The sequence below is a fragment of the Pipistrellus hanaki genome (assembly GCF_964339955.1).
Source record: "Pipistrellus hanaki genome assembly, chromosome: 3".
Classification (NCBI taxonomy): Eukaryota; Metazoa; Chordata; class Mammalia; order Chiroptera; family Vespertilionidae; genus Pipistrellus; species Pipistrellus hanaki.
The window spans coordinates 140,841,007-140,860,410 of record NC_140505.1 but is presented as its reverse complement, the minus strand read 5'-3'; the positions used below and the strand labels follow the sequence as shown (position 1 = coordinate 140,860,410).

At 38.5% G+C, this 19,404-nt stretch overlaps 1 protein-coding gene across 7 annotated transcripts in view; it reads right to left on the bottom strand.

The window, feature by feature from the left end:
* Window positions 1-19,404, bottom strand: part of LOC311620036 (cyclic AMP-dependent transcription factor ATF-7) — a 109,904-nt gene that overhangs the window by 72,513 nt on the left and 17,987 nt on the right. For 4 of the 7 annotated variants that reach the window (XM_084878950.1, XM_084878953.1, XM_084878954.1 and 1 more), the window contains one exon: window positions 13,025-13,093. The exons of 2 other annotated variants lie outside the window; for them this stretch is intronic. In XM_084878950.1, coding sequence (XP_084735076.1) covers window positions 13,025-13,072 — 48 coding nt within the window. In that variant the 5' untranslated portion in view covers window positions 13,073-13,093. Of the gene's footprint in view, window positions 1-13,024; window positions 13,095-19,404 lie in introns of all 7 variants that reach the window. One more of the 7 variants, XM_084878951.1, reaches the window with a different exon arrangement.

Here is a 19,404-nt window from a genome sequence, read left to right as displayed (position 1 = left end):
TTTTCTTGCCCTGGCTTATGTGGTTCAGTGGTTAGAGTATCAGCCTGAAAATCGAAGGGTCCCAGATTCGATTCCCAGTCAAGGGCATGTACCTGGGTTGCAGGTTCGATCTCCAATCCAGATCCCGGGTGCATGTGGCAGGCAAACTATTGATGTGTCTCCGTCACATCTCTCTGTCTCTGTCTCTGTCTCTCTTCCTTCTCTCCCTCCCTTCCACTCTCTAAAAACCAATGGGTGAGGATTAAAAAGAATTAGTTTTCTTTCCCACCTAAAAATCATGTCCCTGCTGCAACACAATGGTTGTTTATCTCACAGAGAGCTACATCTCAGTAGCATTCCCAGGCAGATAAAAACAACATTATAGATTAAGGCCTCTGCAGAGAGGTCTTTTAAGAATTCTTATCTTTTTGTACAGGCAGAGCTCAGCAGTCAATCCAGCTCTCGCTGGTATGGCATTCAGGCCTAGATCAGCAGCAAACCATAGGTATACCTTCCTTAACTAACTGCATTTGTCCCATTTACCAAAAAACCACTACTTACCCATATTTTTCTATACTATATATACATATTTACATGTATATGGAAAATAAGAAAGCAGTTGAAACTAATCTGTCTGGGTTTGCACTGCAGTTGCATCACAAAATATTGTGTGACCTTGTACAAGTTATTTAACCTGAACCTCTTTTCTCATCTGTAAAACGGGAATAATATTTTATCCTCCCTCAAGGAATTTCTAGGATTAAATAATACCAGGAAAGCACTTTTCCACAATTCAGAATAAGAGTTCAGTTAGCTTCTGTTATTGTTACTGTTATTACTGTTATCACATTGATAAAGTTAAACAATTTTCTTTGCAATTTGTTCTCTCCCATACCCCCCATATGATCCCTGGGTGAAATATATTGTAATTTTTCTGCACTTTATATAAACACAACATTTCCTCTAAGTTGTATGGGTATGTATGTATACATGAGCTGTTGGTTTGCACTAATTATGTTAATCTTGAACATCATGGTATAGAACTTTCCTAGGCCAATATTCATCTTACCTCAGAGTCAGTTAGATTCAATAAATAAGAAAATTAAATTAGTATTAAGGCCAAGACTGGAAAATTCTCAATGTAGCCAAATTTAGTAGATAAAATATCAATATCTCTATGAAAAGAGACCATACCAATACCAGGTAGTTTGAATTCTAAGTATACAGGAAACTTGAATCCTAAAACTAGAGAAATCAGGTCACTTTCATTTCCCCATATTTTATCAATCTAAATTTTCCAGAGCAAGAAAAGGAGACAATGTCTCTCTTTCTGTCCAAAGAGAATTAAATTGCTTCTAGTGTGTACTGGGGCTCGTAAGCTCTTAAGATTTACACTTCTCACCAAGCATATAATAGAAGGATGTTGAGATAGCCCAAAACATTCTCATAAGTTGCCATGTCTCTTTTGCTTTGGGGCCATTCCACCTAAACCAATTCTTATCTATTATCTCCTAACCCCAAATGAAAACTTTATGTAGCCAATATTACATCTGTGGTTAAACTAATTTGTACTAAAGAGTGAATTATAGCACCCATACTTAAAAAAAAAAAAAAAGAAAAAAGTTTTTATTGATTTTAGAGAAAGAGGAAGGGAAATGGAGAGACAGAGAGAAACATCGATCAGCTGCCTCCTGCACAGCTCCCACTGGGAATCAATCCCACAACCTGGGAATGTGCCGTGATCAGAAATCGAACCGGTGACCTTCTGGTGCACAGGACAATGCCCAACCAACTGAGCCATACTAGCCAGAGCTAAACAACATTAATTTACATGAATTTTTATTTAATGTATAAGTACATGGGTTTATTCAACAACAAAGATTTATAAAAAAATAAAAATCTATATATATAAAGAGCCAGGGTCTGTAATGACCAAGGCTCAACCTAACACTGGAAGTCAGTGCTGGGTTGCTGTGGCGACCCAGCACTCACAGCGACCCAGCACTGACTGCTGAGGGGGCTGTGGATCAGGCCCAGAGAGAGGCCTGCTGAAAGAGAGGCAGGGTCTGATCCCCAGCCTCTGTGGCAGCTGTTGGTCAGTCCTTGCCTCTCTTTCTCTCCCAGCTTCACCAGCACCCACGCCTCTGTTTCTCTTCTGGCCTCCTCAGGGACTGCTGATCATCCCTGCCTCTTTGATTAGGCCCAGAGATAAGCCCAGAGGCAGTGACTGGCATAGAAACCGACCAATCAGAACCAAATCTGGGTGAAGTGCCAGGAGCCAATGGCTGCCTAGGAGGTGAAGCTTTTGACGCTGACTGGCATAGAAACTGACCAATCAGAACCAAATCTGGGTGAAGTGCGAGTTGCCAATGGCTGCCTAGGAGGTGGAGCTTTTGACACAGACTGGCATAGAAATCAACCAATCAGAACTTAATCTGGATGACCTGTGAAGGCAAAACCTAAGGTGGGGGCTGAGGAGGGGTTTTAAGGGCAACAGTTGTTTGGTATAAGGTTTAAGAAAGCAGTTCAATTTTTTTCATGACTGGTTTGGTAGTATAGTGCATATGGCTGGCTATTAGTCCAGATATAGGGATTATATATTTTTGTCTGGCAAGAGCATCTCCTCCGGCTGGAAAAGGCTTCTCTTCCCCCCTACCCCCATTTCAGCAATCCTATCCTATATAATCTATCTACACTAATAAAAGGGTAATATGCTAATTAGACCAGATTATCTGGCCATCTTCCAGACGTCCAACTTCCTTCCAGACAAAGCCATGGTGGTGGGGGCTGAGGAAGAGGCAGTTAGGGGTGATCAGGTGGGCAAGGGAGAGCAATTAGGGGCGATATTAGGCCGGCAGGGGGTTAGGGGCAATCAGGTAGCAGGGAAGGGCAGTTGGGGGTGAGATCAGGCAGCAGGCAGGGCAGTTAGGGGTGACATCAAGCCAGCACAGGAGGGCCATTGGGGGCAAGATCAGGTCAATAGGGGAGGGCAGTTGGAGGCAACCAGGTCACCAGGGGAGGGCACTTGGGGGCAAGATCAGGCTGGCAGGGGAGGGCAGTTGAGGGCAATCAGGCAGGAAGGCAGGTGAGCGGTTAGAAGCCAGCAGTCCCAGATTGCAAGAGGGACGTCCAATTGGAGAGGGTGCAGGCTGGGCTGAGGGAACCCTCACCACAGTGCACTGGGCCCCTAGTCCTATCTATTAGAGGATAATATGCAAATTAACCATCACTCTGTCACAAATATGGCAGTGCCCATAGCCACAAGATGGCGACACCCAGTCCTCTCAGCCCTGCTGGAGTCCCCCAGTCCCAGGGTGGGGTGGCCACTGAGAGCAAGCAGCGTGAGCAGCCTGGCAAAATGCTTGCTTTGTTGCCATGGTGACAAGGCAACTGTTCCACCTTAGCCACGGAGGGCCTCTGGACAGGCTGGGGCATGGATGGGCCTCTGGGCTACTGAGAACCTCTGGGCAGTGGGCATGGAGCAGCCAGGCCCCACACAGAGCTAATGGCACATAGATTCGTGCGCAGGGCTACTGGTTTATATATAAAAGGCTAAGCGACTGTCCAACGGGTAGCTATGATACACAATGGCCACCAGGGAGCAGACGCTCTGACCAGTAGCGGTCTATCCCCACAGACCAAGCCAAGGGACCCCACCTGCCGGAGGGACCCCGCTCACTCCATAGTAGCCCTTCGAACCATGGCACCGCCCCAGGTGCGGCCCGTTGGGGATGGGTCCTGGGATGTTGGCTCCAGGGTGTGTCATTTTAATGTGCATGAATCCGTGCACTGGAATACTAGTATAAAATAAACGTAAGGGGGAAAAAGTACAAGGGTTTATTTCTGGATATGGAATCTTTCCTGTTTACTTTCCAATTGCACTGATTTTTTTCAATCACATATAAGGCTGACTCGGGAGGGGAGAGGAGAGACTTTATTGTCCTCAACAAATGAAAAGGGGTCTACTTGCCGAAAACCGGTGTGGCTCAGTGGATAGAGCATCGGCCTGCGGACTGAAGGTCCCGGGTTCGATTGTAGTCAAGGGCATGTACCTTGGTTGCAGGCACATCCCCAGTAGGGGGTGTGCAAGAGGCAGCTGACCGATGTTTCTCTCTCATCGATGTTTCTAACTCTCTATTCCTCTCTGTAAAAAATCAATAAAATATATGAAAAAAAAATATTTTTTTTTAAAAAGGGCTCTACTTCCTCTTGCTTTGCCCAGCCCTAATACCTTGACACCCCAAATATAGCCAATTAAGTGTTTATTCTGTCCTTCTCTGAATACCTAGAACCAGTAGGACTGTCACTAGGTAAGCCAAATCTTTTAACATCAAAGAGATAAGAAAGAGTGGCCATCTAAATCTCTGGATAGATTCTTGGACTTTTACTTTTAGAGGGACTGTGGAGCTGTGACCTCACATGTCTAATTTTTTTCTCCCTCTTTCTCCAGCTATTCTCAATCACATGATTATTTGCTTACAACTTTACAAAATTAGAGGACTGCATGACTCTAACTATAGAGATAGCAAAAAGATCAAGAATTACTAGGGGCTGAGGAGAGGGAAAAGAAAGCTAAGAATTCTTAAACAATTCTGTACCATACTGTAATAATGGATACATGTTATTATACATTTGTCCAAACCCACAGAATGTACAACACAAACAGTGAACCCTAATGTAAACTTTAGTTAATAATAATGTATCAATACTGGCTCATCAATTGTAACAAACGTACCACAGTAAAACAATTTGGTGGTAGGGAGAGTGGAGTGATGGGGGTATGTGGGAACTCTGTATTTACTTTCCACTCTTTTTAAAATAAATAAATAAATAAATAAATAAATAAATAAAACTAATCTAAAAGAGAATCTACTATTTTTTTTAAGTTAGAGGTAATGCTGATTAATAATCCCTACCAGGTACAATAGCTAATACAAGCCAAGGCAAGCTGTGCAAGAGGAAGGCAAAAAGTAAAAAAAAAAAAATTAGATTATAGCGCTTGATCACAAACTGGAGAAGACAGTAACTAAAAACAAGGAAAGAGGCTTGAGGAAGTGAGAGAAAAAGAAAAAGACAATTCTCACAGCATTTTTATAGTGACTGGTGTGCAAAAACTAAAGCAAATGTTATAGTCCTTAGAGAAAGAGAAACCAAACTTAGAAGAGGCACTGAGATACTCGGCAGAAAAATCCCCACTAAGCCTCAAGCATACGTATGAGTGTCACCCTGATGCCCCTTCCTGTAGCCAAGAAATCAGTTTGTCATTGAAACCAAGTCCGCAACCTGAGCTGGTGCCAATCTTTATGGTAGATTTAAGTTGTTTTTTGTGTTTTGTTTGTTTTTTTCCAGGAAAATCAAGAGATAATTACCCACTATCAAAAGTAGATTTGACCTGTTGGGGGGAAAAAAGGGGGCGTTCCTTTTGCCACAGGATGATTCTCTCTGGAATAACATAAATGATTCTTCCAGAGACATGTCTTTGATAAGCAGACCTCTGATTCCGACAGCCAGTCTGCTGAATGCCAAGCAGAGCAGTCAAGCGTTCTACAATGACTCAAAGGATTTATTCTGCAGACTTTCCCTGCAGAGCTGCTCCAGTTTTTCAAAGGCAAAAAGGATGAACTCTTTCCTTCCAACCCAGGGACTTGCAAATTTCAACTGGGATCGAAAGACAGAACTATGTTTGCTCAAAATCTGACATCATCTATGTGAACTACAAGATTTAAAAGCTGGAATGATAGCTGGCAACTTTAGTCTTTAGAGCAGAAGTTGGTTCAGCGCTTCAATCTGCCAGCAAAATCAGGAGCAACACAGGACACGTAGTGTGCCAGACTGGGAATGGGCTAATTTCACAAAGTCGTCCTCATTCTGTAGTACTTTCACACCACAATTGCTAACAGTCCAGATTCTTACCAAAGCATAGTCTTAGGAAGCTTACATAGTTCATTGCACAAAGAAATTTCAAAGTAAAAACACAAAAGCACTATTACAAAGAGATAAACCCCAACACTTCCATCTTTTCTCTGTAATTCTTTCTTTCTTGAAATCCTATAATTAACCTGATAATTTTGTTAGAGAAAATTTAACAAGCGAAACCTATCTACAACAATCTATTAACAACAGCATTTGTTGTTATTTCTCACAATTTGTATGTCATTTCTTCAAGATGAGCTTTTGAAAGAAAAAAGCTTTCTACACATCCTAACTCAAAAATAACAGCCATGGGCTATGATTTATAGGACAGTTCCTCTGTGGTTAAATAGATTCAGCCCTCAAAAAAAAACACACACACACAAAAAAACAACAACAAAAGGAAACTAGGCTAGAAACCTAAGATATCCAATTTCTGTTTAAAATCTGTTTGTTACTATAAAAATTTAAAAACACTAAAATTTAGAGGTAATCACCTCTATTTTGATTTTTATAAACATGCATTACTATAGTGACCAAGTACCCTGGAAAAGGTACTGGAGCAAAAGGGTTAGCAACAGCAAAATATAACACAGGAAAGTATAAGCCGAAAACCAGAATACCCCCCCCCCCAAAAAAAAAAATACAACCCTTTTAACAAAAAAAAGGAGGACAAAATAAAGATGTTTTGCTTTATAAACAATATTGGCAAACAATGTATGTGAAATTTTTAGATATAACCAAATCTAAAAATGTAGCTAAGGATTTACTAACACAACTGTAACCCTTTCAAAGGGTTTTATGATTTGGTTATAAAGACTCAATTAAGATAAAAATCAGGCTCTGACCAAACTCCAGCTCAAGGGGCTTTTCTTATATTATAAAGTCTAATTTAAAAGGGGCATCATGTTTCAAATCACTGGCATATGGTTAAAAAGCTTAAATTTGCCCAGTTACATCCTTTGAGCAGAATGTGTAAGCTCTCTTTCTTCTCCTTATGAGCGAGCTGAGAAAGAGCAGCTCTTGCACCTTAATTCATAATGCGCAATTTATCAGGCATTTCGTTTCCTTTCTAAATGGCCGGGAGGGAAGAGCTCCACAGCCACTGTGTGTGGTTAGTAATGGCGCTTTTACTTGTCATTGCACAAAGCCTGTTAAATATTTACAACACAGACAGCAATATCTGGTCCTAAACACCAGTTGTGAGTTGAATTTTTTTTTTTGAAATAAATCTATGACATGTTTTCCCCAGCAAAACGCCAGAAGACTTTCCTAACAGCTTCAAGAGACCCAGTGGGTCCAGAGGAGCAGTTATAGGCCATCTGGTGATTACTTATTATTATTTATACAGCACTGTAGATGTACACACAGATGTGTTATGAATCCACATACAGAGCAGGCCCTACCTAGCAAGGGCTTCAGACAAAATGCAACTGCTGAGCAAGTCAATCTGCATTAAAGAAACACACTAACCAGAGAGTGGGAGCACACTGGCTGTTCTTTTATCTGCCACATTAGCTGGAAGAGTGTTTCATAAAAGAATGAAGAATGCTATACAATGATGACAATATCTTGTAAGTGAACAACCCTCCCATATGTGGTTTTTCAGGGGTGGCAAATGAGAATTAGTAAAGGACAGGATCTCAGATCCAGAAGGCACTTTATAAACCTGGCAGTTTGTAAAAAGGGAGCCGGAAAGCGTCCCTCTCCTAATTTATATAATAGATATAAACATACGGGATTTTTTTTTTTTTTTTCCCTAACAGCAATACTCTGAGAACAGTTTCTGGGCTCTCATTCCAAATATTAAGTCATATCCAAGAAAAATAACTGAATAAATGAAAAAAGTTTACCTTGATTTCTTGGGTATAACTCCAATTAGATTTATACAGCTTTTTTTGAGGCGGACTGGAACAAGAATGCTTTTAATCTACTATGCATTTAGTAATATAATAAAAATATAACATGGAAAACTAAAATAATCACCTAGATGTTTCTAAAAATAAGTGTCAAGAGTGCCAGATCTGACATTTAAAAACTTGGATTTAATTCCTAGTTCGTAAAACCTCTACATTTTTTTTTTACCCCAGTCCCAATTTTATCTTCACAAAGCAGAACACTGGTCTACTACCATCACAAGGTTACATAAAACTACAGCATATTCAGAGTGAACTGAAAGCTATTGCAAAATCAACATATTATTACAAAAAACAAGGTTAGCATTTGGCCTAATTGTGTATAATGCAGTGTATTTTCAGCTGCCTGACAGCATGCAGGCACTGTTACCAGATGGGAACTGGATGAATTATTGAATGAAATATGAATTATTAAATAAAAATTTGAATTTTTTTTAAACTCTTGGCAGAGGGTGAGGAAGAAAGGCTTCTTGTTTGCCTGAAACTGCCCTCACCTGTCGAAGCATGTAAAGATAGCCTATACCATCATAAATGGCATTTACCTGCCAGAGCCATTTCCCCCTTGCTATTCTCCAATTCATGATGCTCCCTGAATATAAAAAAATCAGTAATCAACGCCAACCCATTCTTCCTTGCCTTTCTTTTGTGCTAATGCCAGTTAATAGTGAAACTTGCCAAAGGAACAGAATTAAAAATCCAGAGTCCCATAGTATCAGTATGGCCCATTTAATGGGAAGGCTGGGATAACAGGAATAATCTCTCTAGATCTGTGTTATATAGGCAGTAAAACATATACCTTTGTAGCATGCCAGCATTTAACCAGTCATAGAAGCTATTTGTTGCCTCATATATTACAAGGCAATAGAGATTTAAGGGATAATGTTCATGGAGGCAGAGGATACGAAGCAATAAACAGCATTGGAGGTTGGTTAAATGCCAAGTGAAGCCAGGACTACAGCATCATAAACATTTTTCCTACTATATGACAAGATAAGGAGGTACAAGGAACTGCCCTCAATCCCACCACAACTAGGGCTCCACTGTTATTCTTGGCTTTAGAAAGGGAAAACACGAGTTCCAAGAGCAAGTTATATTCCATGTCTCAGATAGGTGGGAACCTCAACTTGTACCTAAATGTCCTCCGGAAGAAGAAAAGCTCTGGTGGCAGACACCCTCAGGGGAGGGAAGAGGAGCAGCTCCTCAGGTCCCACTGGACAGAGAAACAAGTGAAGGGTTTTTCCTTCAAAGGACAGCACTGATACAGAGCAGTTACTACAGAAACCTTTCTCAATGACTAATAGAATCATACTGTCCATTAAATATATCTCTTCATAGAAATGCGTTCATTTTTAAGGAAATAGTCATTTTAAGAGTAATAAGCTTATATGATCAGCTTCTGCTCAGGGACTTGATTACGATAACCAGAAAGTCTACTTGAATATGAATAATTTGTACTGTAATACAATACCTATGCTTGAGAGGAGGTATTGAAATATGAAATTGGTTGACTACTGGAAATAAGAAATGGACAAAAAGCATCCAAAAGATATGTTATCTAACTGCATCCTCATGGAATAATATCTCACATCCAAGACTACTGACCAATACACAGTAATTTTTCCTACTTTATAATCCATCTTCAAATAAAAGTGCCCCTTAAAGCATTAAAAAAATCTTAAGATTTGCTGGATTCAGCCATAAACTGTATTTCTATTATTTAACACTCACACACAAGCAAAGCCATTTTATAGTCACGTTTTTAAAATAAACGGTTGGCAAAAGTAGGTTTACAGTTGTGATATGCAAAACACAGAGGTTATTCTTGTATTATAATTTATTTATTATTGTAGTATTTTCCATACAAACAACTATAAATCTACTCCCACCCCCCAATATATGCTATTTTTTAACCATCACATCAAAAAACAATTCAACTCAACTTTAACCAGTCCTTTGTCACACGGAATCTGGGCACAATTGCCTTAACAACACTAACCCATTCTCTGGAGGCAGCTCTGTTAACTACCACTTCTGCCGCAGTCCACAGAGAGGTATCAGTAGGAATATTGCTTTCCCTGAATTCCTCCTCATGAAGGTGATGAGGCTCAAGAGAAAGAGAGTCTCAACAGAGAAAAGCCGTATCACCTGTCTTTTCAGATAAGAATGCAGAGAACACAACCTTTAGCAGCCATCTCTAAAAAAAAGTACAGACAGCATATTTAGAACTCAGCTGTGTCACATCAGACTTACTGTTGGGAAGTGGATCATGAATAGAATCCAAAAATAACAGCCATTAAAGACCTAGCAACCAAAACATGTTTATGTATCCATTGAAAGCCTGGTGGTTTTGATTATATGGTGGAGAGCATAATCCACTAGTCTATTTTAGGTGAATTTTCCTTTCACCTTCCTAACTTAATATTAAAGTGTAAGATGTTTTCTGAGTTTGGAGGTACCTGGGGTAAAGCCTGGGCAGGCAACAGATATTAACATAATGCAAAAATCCTATAGTTTTTGTTTGTTGGTTGGTTTTTAAGGATCAGTCTCTTGAATTATAATTTGTTTACATTCTTTCTTCCTCTAACTGGTAGAAGCCACTGGTTTTTTGAGATTTCTAGAGCACTGTTCGGCAAACTCATCAGTCAACAGAGCCAAATATCAACAGTACAACGATTGAAATTTCTTTTGAGAGCCAAATTTTTTAAGCTGAAACTTCTTCTAACGCCACTTCTTCAAAATAAATTCGCCCAGGCCGTGGTATTTTGTGGAAGAGCCGCACTCAGGGGCCAAAGAGCCGCAGATTGCCGACCACGGTTCTAGAGCATTAAATTCTAAACCATGCAGAACAAGAATTACCACAGTCCTTATTATCCTTTCTGGGACTTAGCTTTTCATTATTTTACTATTTCTGGAATAAAGAATTTCAATCAATGACAAAGGTCTATAAATAGCTTCAAGGCCTCCAGGTGTCTCCAGAATGAAACCATTTCCAAGGATGACAGGCCAAGGGTAGTTCACTGTACCAAATTTATCTTCTCCGCTAGATTTTCACTATTTCATAATAGCAGTAAATCTTGCAGGGATCCCACTCTATAGTTATTTGTTACCAGATATTGGGAAAAACTTGGAAGAAGACTAAAATATAACTAAAGAACTACACTTTCACCTGACCATAAAGTTTTAGCATGCAAGAAGGTAAAAAAAATCTGGCTACCTTCAAAGCCTTAAGTTGTAACTTTCTATCTTTTTTATCACTTACTATGAAACAAGTAAGTGACTTCCAAAAGAATGCAGCAGTCTCCCGAAGTTCTGCACTACTGAGGGGGAAAGTCTTCAAGACCTACCCCAGAGTTTATCATTAATCCTAACAACCCAAACACCAACAAACAGCTCAGAAACGGGAAGAAGTAGTAGGTGAAGAAAAAGGCTTATGGTAAACAACTCAACAATGTTAAGAAACCAAAGTGAAAAGTACCTTGATTTCTTACCTCTAGTCCAAAATGAAACAAACAAACAAACAAAAAACACACAACACAACCCCACAAAAAAATAAAATAAAATAAAAAAAACTTCCAGCTCTCAAATTTCAGTGAAAACTACCCTTTTCTGATAAGATAGCTTGAAGAAACATTATTCAGAACTTTCATCCTCAGAGAGCTTAAGAGATGCTTTTCCTGTGTGTCCCTTTATTTTTATCATCCATTTTTATTTCTTTAAGTCCTTGTCTGGATGGTTTTAGGTACAAAACATATAAGAGAGATTATAGGCACAGAGTGGCTTAAATAATAAGTGACTAAAAATAAATGTACATATGAGAAAAATACATATTTTTACCAAAAATGTAGATTTTTAAAGTAAAGAAGAAAAGTGAAAAAAGTACCAGGTATCAATTATGGGAGTCACATCAAATACTTTTAGCAATAAATTCACACAAAATTTTGGAGGAATCAGATTCAGATATGTACTTCAATACAGATGTCTGAAAAGTGAAACAAATTTACTCTATATCCCCAAGTGGCTTCTATTGTTAAATAAATAAAAAAATAAATAAATAAATAAATAAATAAAAACCACATGGAGAAAATATGTAGTCAACAATATAGCCGAAAACTTTGACAAGGAAGGAAATACACCCTACAATGCTGAATACTTCAAAATTCAATGCTTTTTCAGTCTTTTCTGAAAATTTCAGCATTTCCTGGAATTTGAAATCAACCTCTGCCTATTCCTTGTCACCATTCCCATCTCATCCACCTCTCAAACTCCAATTCTTAGGAATCTCTGGAACTTATCGCTCCCTTTTTTTTTTGTCGAAGTATTTACAATGTTTAATAGAACTAGTCTGCAATCTCACATACCACCAGTAAGTGTCACTGGACAGTCACATGACTTATTTCTAACTGAACAGAAATTCAACCCTTCAGGATCCATAAAATCAATTCATGAAGACAGAGAAAACTTTCTTTGTATTCCTTTATTCATCCTTTGTGGGACACAGAAATAGGGGAGGGTATAGGAAGAAGAGTCAAGAAAGTACAAAATGGGGGAAAAGGGCAATTTCAAAAAATTACTTTATTAAAAAAGCATATGATGAAAAACATCTGACACATGATATACACATCCACAAACAATAACATGGCAGCAGGGAAAATGGCTGAGAAGTCTTGCAGCTTATATATTGCTATGGGATCTCAGGTTCTATGTTGGATTTGTCTTTCTTAGATATATGCCATAGCAGCTGGCAGTGATTTTCTGAATCAAAATCAAAAGAAACGTGTGTGTGTTTTTTTCATATTAAAAAAATCCAAATAGACTCTGGTAAATTGGGGTTAACAATGAATGGATGCGTTCTCAGCAGCCTATCCAAATATATTAAACTGACTTTTATATCCATGAACGTTGAGGAGAAGATATTTCAAAGCTTGGCTTTGTATTTAGATGGATAGGTTTAGAAAGGAGAGAGAGCAACGTGTATTCCTCAACACGGTGTTGGGAAACAAACACCAGTAGAATAACAATACGAAAGAGAGAAAGGCAGATTTCATTACGGTAGAGTGCCTACACTTCCTCATAACTTGGATTTACACACTGCAAATCCTCTGATCTGATTACCTCCAGTGATCACGTAAAATACCGGCTTTAAACTCTTTGCCTTAGTGATAAAACAGCCACTTTGATTCACAACGAGACATTCACAATAAAGTATATTGTAAACGTACCTGTCCACAGCCCGGGGCATTGCACACAAACGGTCTGTCGTCTCCCATATTTCATATAGCAGAGCGGAGCTGAGGAGGAGGAGGTAGGGGGGAAAGTTATGTTAAATATGCTGGAGTTTTAAAAAAAAGTGCTTCAAAAATATCAACCCTAGAAACAGGTGCTCTAAGAATGCCATCTATCAAAGCTGTAAACACAGGCTACTTAGGGGAGACACATTAGACAGGTGGCATATGATCTCCTGTGCCTCAATTAAAACTTTTAATTAGAAAAATTTAGACCTAAATAGGCAAGGAATTTCAAACCTTTTTTTGCTAGATTTTCCCTCTTTCTGCTACAGTATATAACACACTTCTCCAGTCTGCTGAATTACAACCAGTGCCGTTCCCTATGTCAATAAATCCACGGAACGCTCGATGCGGAAGCCATATTTCTGAACTAGAGAAGACCAAAATTTGTCATTTAATTAATTAAGGGATTATAGGAGGGGTGCTCCATTTTACAGGGCTATAATCTGGCTCCCTGGTGTATAAACTAGTAGACGGTTGGCAAGGGCCGTTTATCCCAGATTATTGCCAAAGAAAACAAAGCACCCATCCTATTGGGCTACACGGGAAATAATTTTCATTAATAAAAAATAAAAATAAAAACCTCCTCTCCCCACGGGGAGCCTCCTTCTCCCCCCACCAATAGTCTGTGGCAAATGGAGAAATATCGGTGCCCTTCCCCCTCTGATTCTATTTATGGCTAGGTTTTTAAAAGCAGCAATAAAACAAATGTCGACTCTTTGGGGGTTTACTGGGTGAATATGTTCCGGCTGTTTGTGCTGCTCTCGGCCAGAGTTCCTGGGCTGATCGGGAGCAGCCAGCAGATGTGTGCTGCTGCAGGGGATAAAGAAATGGCACTAAAAGGCATCCCATCCATCCCCTCTATTTCTCTAAAGAATTTAACAGGGTTTATACTGTTGTTGTTTTTTAATTATTGAAGCTAACTCTTGCAATGCTGATAGAAATTCTTTGTCCAAGAACAATAATTCCAATACGAATGTGCAGGAGGAATTTTTCCTATCTCTCCTAGGAATAAGAATAGAGGTGGAGGTGAACAAAAATTAGAAATATAAAAAAAATAAATAAAGCAGTACTTTGAAAAGGTGGGCAGGGGGAGAGAGGGACATAAAAACAGTCTTTATACGATAAACTCTTAAAGGACATTTTCAAACGTCCTTCTCTGAGAGAGAAAGGTATGTGAAGAAATATGAACAAGAGAAGGTGAAAGAGAAAGAACTAAAATTTGAATATGCCTTCAGAATTATAACCAAATTTCACATTTTTATCTTGGAGACAAACCAAAATGTCAGGTTAACCTCAGGCAGGCCTGTGTTAAAATAAAATATGAAAGTGCTAGACTAGATCCGGAAATCAGAATACCATGCTTAAAACTCCGAGGGTAGCTAGGTAACAACGCTTCTTCAACTCTCTTAAGACTCACTCTGGGGCTGGAAAACAGTATTTCTGGTAGTCTGATCAGTAATTCCACAACCAATCGGTGTTTAAAATTGTGGGGTGTCTGTAAAATAGAAAGGGCTTCTTAGTCACCTTTCAGGGTGACAGGAACAGGGTCTAACTATGAAGAAGCCGGTGCCGCGGCATTATTGCTGTAATGGAAGAGAGCTCGCGTGTACATAGGTGTACACAGATTTATATCGCATTTAGCCAGGATAAATTGCTTCAATAAATTGTGTTCCTGAGAGGCCAGCTCAAGCTGATGATTGGGTACTGGGAAAATGAGAGCTTTATTTTTCTTCGCACAGCCTCAGGACAGGGGATTTTTCTGGTTTATTTGTTTGTTTTAAATACATGATGGTTTTTTAGCACTTTCTGGAACTACAACATAGTACAAAAAAAAAATACAAATAAATGCAAAGACCAAGGTCATTATGACTGAAAATTCAGAGTATTTCTGAAAAGCCATTTATCTCCAGAAAAAATCCTACAACTGCTGTGCTGGAGATAATTTCACTTCCTAATCCCAGAACCTGCTTTCTGAATATAATCACAAAAATGAGATTTTTATCTCAACAAGGTTCTCTAGCATATTTTCAGTCAGGAAGTAATAAACTACAAGGAATAGAGAAGATATAAGGACCAGACAAGATTCCTTATTTTTTATCTTAGTTTTGTTATTTGAGGCTGGGTTTTTTTTGGTTTTTTTTTTCCGTTTTATACCTAGAGGAGGAAAAGAGTCCTGGTTGAGGAGTGGGGCAGTGTTGGCATAGGAAGTAATGAAATAAAGTCTAGAATGGTTTCCCCAAAAATCACAAAATTCAAAAATTTACCTGGTTTTTCACAATCACATTATAATACTGTAGATGCCTTCCAAATTTTATTTAATTGACTCTTTACAAGGAAATAGAGATGAAAAACCATAACTTTTTAAAGCAATTTAAAGGGAAGCAAAACCAAGTTGGGGGGAGGGAAAGCATTAAAATGTAACAGAAGCATGCATTTTTATGACTTAAATATTCTAATCTGACAGCCCCTAACTAGGATTTCCGGCTTCCTTCCCTATTTGCTGGCTTTTGTTTGCCATTTTCACCAAAGGGAGATCACAATGGGAGGAAGGAGGCCCACTTTAAGCACCCACAATTATTCTTAAATCATTCTCTCAATCTCTTGCCCCTTTTCTTGTTCATCATTCTTGCTTTTCACTTTAAAATGATTTATCTTTTTAAAATATTAAATATTTAGCAACAATAATGATCGGTCACATTACTTTAAGAAATTTCTAGCTTACATTAAAAAAAATAAATAAATAAATTCCTGGCCCATGCAGATCAGTTCAATTGCTGGTCAGGGCACATGCCCAGGTTGCATGTTCAGTATGGTCAACCGATCAATGTTTCTCTCTCAAATTTCTCTCATATCGATGTTTCTCTCTCTTCCTCGCTCTCTCTCAAATCAACAAGACTTACTTTTTAGCCCTGGCTAGTGTGGCTCATTGGTTGGAACATTACCCTGTACAACAAAAGGTTTGATTCCTAGTCAGGGCACAAGCCTAGGCTGTAGGATCCATTCCTAGTTGGGGTGTGAATAGGAGGCATCTGGTTGATGTTTTATTTTCACATGGATGTTTCTCTCCGCCCCCCCCCCTTCCTTCCTCTCCAAAATCAGTAAAAGCAAGGTGAGGATTAAAAATTGACAAAATAAATAAAAAACAAAAAATTTAAATAATAAAACAAAAATAATTTCTCCTCCATTCCCAGTCTGTTGCATCAATTGCTATCTACAATGAATGACATTGCTTATTTCTACTTCATACTTTAAAAAAATCTCTAGTTATGAGGTCAGACTGATGCCCTCTCAAAAACAAAAAAGCATTTCTATAGTATAAACAGACTGAGAGAAAAAGTGAAATCAATAATCATGTTGCCATTCACTAAAATTTAACTCAGTTCATTTGTAACTGTACTGTTTGACAAGTAGGTCATGTGTCTGGCCATGGCACTCACATCCATAATATGCTTCTTGATTTTCAGGGTGAAACTCAAGCATGTTATAGAATTAAGCAATAAATAATAGGCAAAGGAAATATATAGGATGTCCCCCAAAAATGTAGATATACTTTAAAAGCTGACAGCTCAATTTTGAAAATGAAATATATTTTAATAAACACTGCCTTTTATAATTATTCAAAGTGTGTGCATTCATTTTTGGGGAGGACATCCTATATTTAGAGATATCTCCTAAGGGAAGTAGAGATCTTAGAACAGGAAAAAAAAGGATGCATAAAAAGGCTATCCTACAGACCAAGTCTGCCAAGGAAAAGGCTCAAATACTCAAGAAGCAGCTGAATGCATAAATGATAAAAATTAGTATTTACTTAAAAAATACAAGTTATCAGAATGCTAGGAGGGAACTGAAGAAATCCCAAGATTTAGAGAATGATTTTTAATAACTGGGATAATTTCTTAAACCTATGTTAAATAATTTTGTCACAGCCAGAAGTATAATCTAGAATGGTCAATGTACAAATAAAAAAACTATCTCTCTATTGTGCATATATGTGTATCTTTCTCTCTCTCCCTTTGTTTTATATTTTTAAAATAAAATAAATATGGAGCCCTAGCCAGTTTGGCTCAATGGATACAAAATCAGCCTGAAGGGTCCTGGGTTTGATTCCAGTCAAGGGCATGTTATCTGGGTTGCAGGCTTTTCCCCAGCCCAGGCCCCTAGTGGGGTCCTGGTTGGGACTGGTATAGGAGGCAACCAATCACTGTGTTTCTTTCACATCAATATTTCTCTGTCTTTTCCTCTCTCTTTCATTCTCTCTAAAAATCAATGGAAACATGTCCTTGGATGAGGATTAAAAAATAATAATAAAATAATAAAATGAATAAAATAAAATAAAAATGGAATCTGTTACTGAGGTCCAAAGAGTCAGTTCTCTAGACCTGGTTATAATGTAATTATTTCTTTAGTAATCAACTAATGTTAATAAGATGACCCAACTTTCAGTAAGGAATAAAAGCCATATATAAACAAACCCAAGGGTCTGTTCTTAGGTTCCTAATAACAAAAAGCAACTGTTGCTAGGTACAAAAAATGAGAAGGGCACATATATTATAAATATCAAAGATTCATGAAAATCTAGAAGGGGTTCACACTAGCTATTACTCATTCATTCAAAAAACACTACTAAGGAACTACTAAGTGCAAGGGAAAGTGGACATAAAAATAAAAAGATAATAGACCTCTGAAAAAAATATATAAATATAAAAAAAATAAAAAAAATATATAAATATAAATATGTGTGTGTGTGTGTGTGTGTGTGTGTGTGTATATATATATATATATATATATATATATATATTCTATGTCAAAGAAAACCAGAGCTGGATAGTAACGTGGTAAAACAGATTTTATTCAGGATTATTGCAATAGGGAAAAAGACATCTCAGTATAAGAACTGGGCTCAGTTCCAAATATAGCATGGGCAAGTGGGAATACATAGCCAAGCACCAGGGGGGCCTCGGTGGGTAGAAAATTACTAAGAGGAGAAGGGAGATTCTGGCTAAATTGACCTAACAGGATTCTTGCTGAAGACAGGCCAGAGTGATCAGACATCACCTGGTAGATGTGGAGGATGAAGAACCTGATCAGATCTGAGGGTGATCAGATATCAGGGTGGAGGGGGCAGTTCTTACTAAAACTGGATTTTACGCCCTAGCCGGTTTGGCTCAGTGGATAGAGCCTCAGCCTGTGGACTGAAGGTTCCATTCCAGTCAAGAGCACATGCCCAGGTTGTGAGTTCAATCCTCAGTGGGGGGTGTGCAGAGCTGCGTATCAATTATTCTCATCACTGATGTTTCTATCTCCCCTCCCTTCCTCTCTGAAATCAATAAAAATATACTTAAAAAACAAAGAAAGAAAACCAATGGATTTTACAAAGAAGTACATACATAGATGGGCCTAAAAGAAGATTCGAGAGCCTCATTAAAATTTGGACAGGCGCCGGGACCGGTTTGGCTCAGTGGATAGAGCCTCGGCCTGCAGACTGAAAGGTCCCGGGTTCGATTCCGGTCAGGGGCATGTACCTTGGTTGTGGGCACATCCCCAGTGAGGGGTGTGCAAGAGGCAGCTGGTCGGTGTTTCTCTCTCATCGACGTTTCTAACTCTCTGTCCCTCTCAATTCCTCTCTGTGTAAAATCAATAAAATATATTTTTTTTTTAAAATTTGGACAGGCAAAGAATCGTCATCTAACAGGAAAGATGTAAGGTAAGTAGTAAGAATGGTGGCTTAATTTATAAGTTCAATTAGTCAGAGATGATCATTGTACATATTAGTCCCCTTGCTATTTCACCTATTCTTTGTAGTCATTCATCAAATTGTTTTGCTAACAATTCTTGAGTATAAACTAGAGCACAAAAAAGAGGGGTTAATAGTCTTGGTAAAAGATCTGACAAGGAAAAAGTTTGGAACTAATAACCACAATTTACTTTTTAGGCCAAAAAGTAAATTTACTCAGCTTAAAATTCACTAAATATTTTTTTCAGTGTTTGCCAGATGTTCTAGGCCCCCAAATTCAACAGTGAATGAGACAGACAAGGTTTCTACCCTTATAGTGCTTATGGTCTAAAAGAAAAAAACAAATATTAAGCCAATAAACAAAATAATTTTAGATTAATAACAAATAATTCTATGAAAGAAATTAAATAGTGACATTAGTGTCTAGAAATGGACTACTTTGTTTATGAATAAAAATAAAATGGCTGCCGAAACCAGCTTGGCTCAGTGGATAGAGCATCCGTCTGCAGACTGAAAGGTCCCAGGTTCGATTCTGGTCAAGGGGATGTACATTGGTTGCGGGCACATCCTCAGTAGG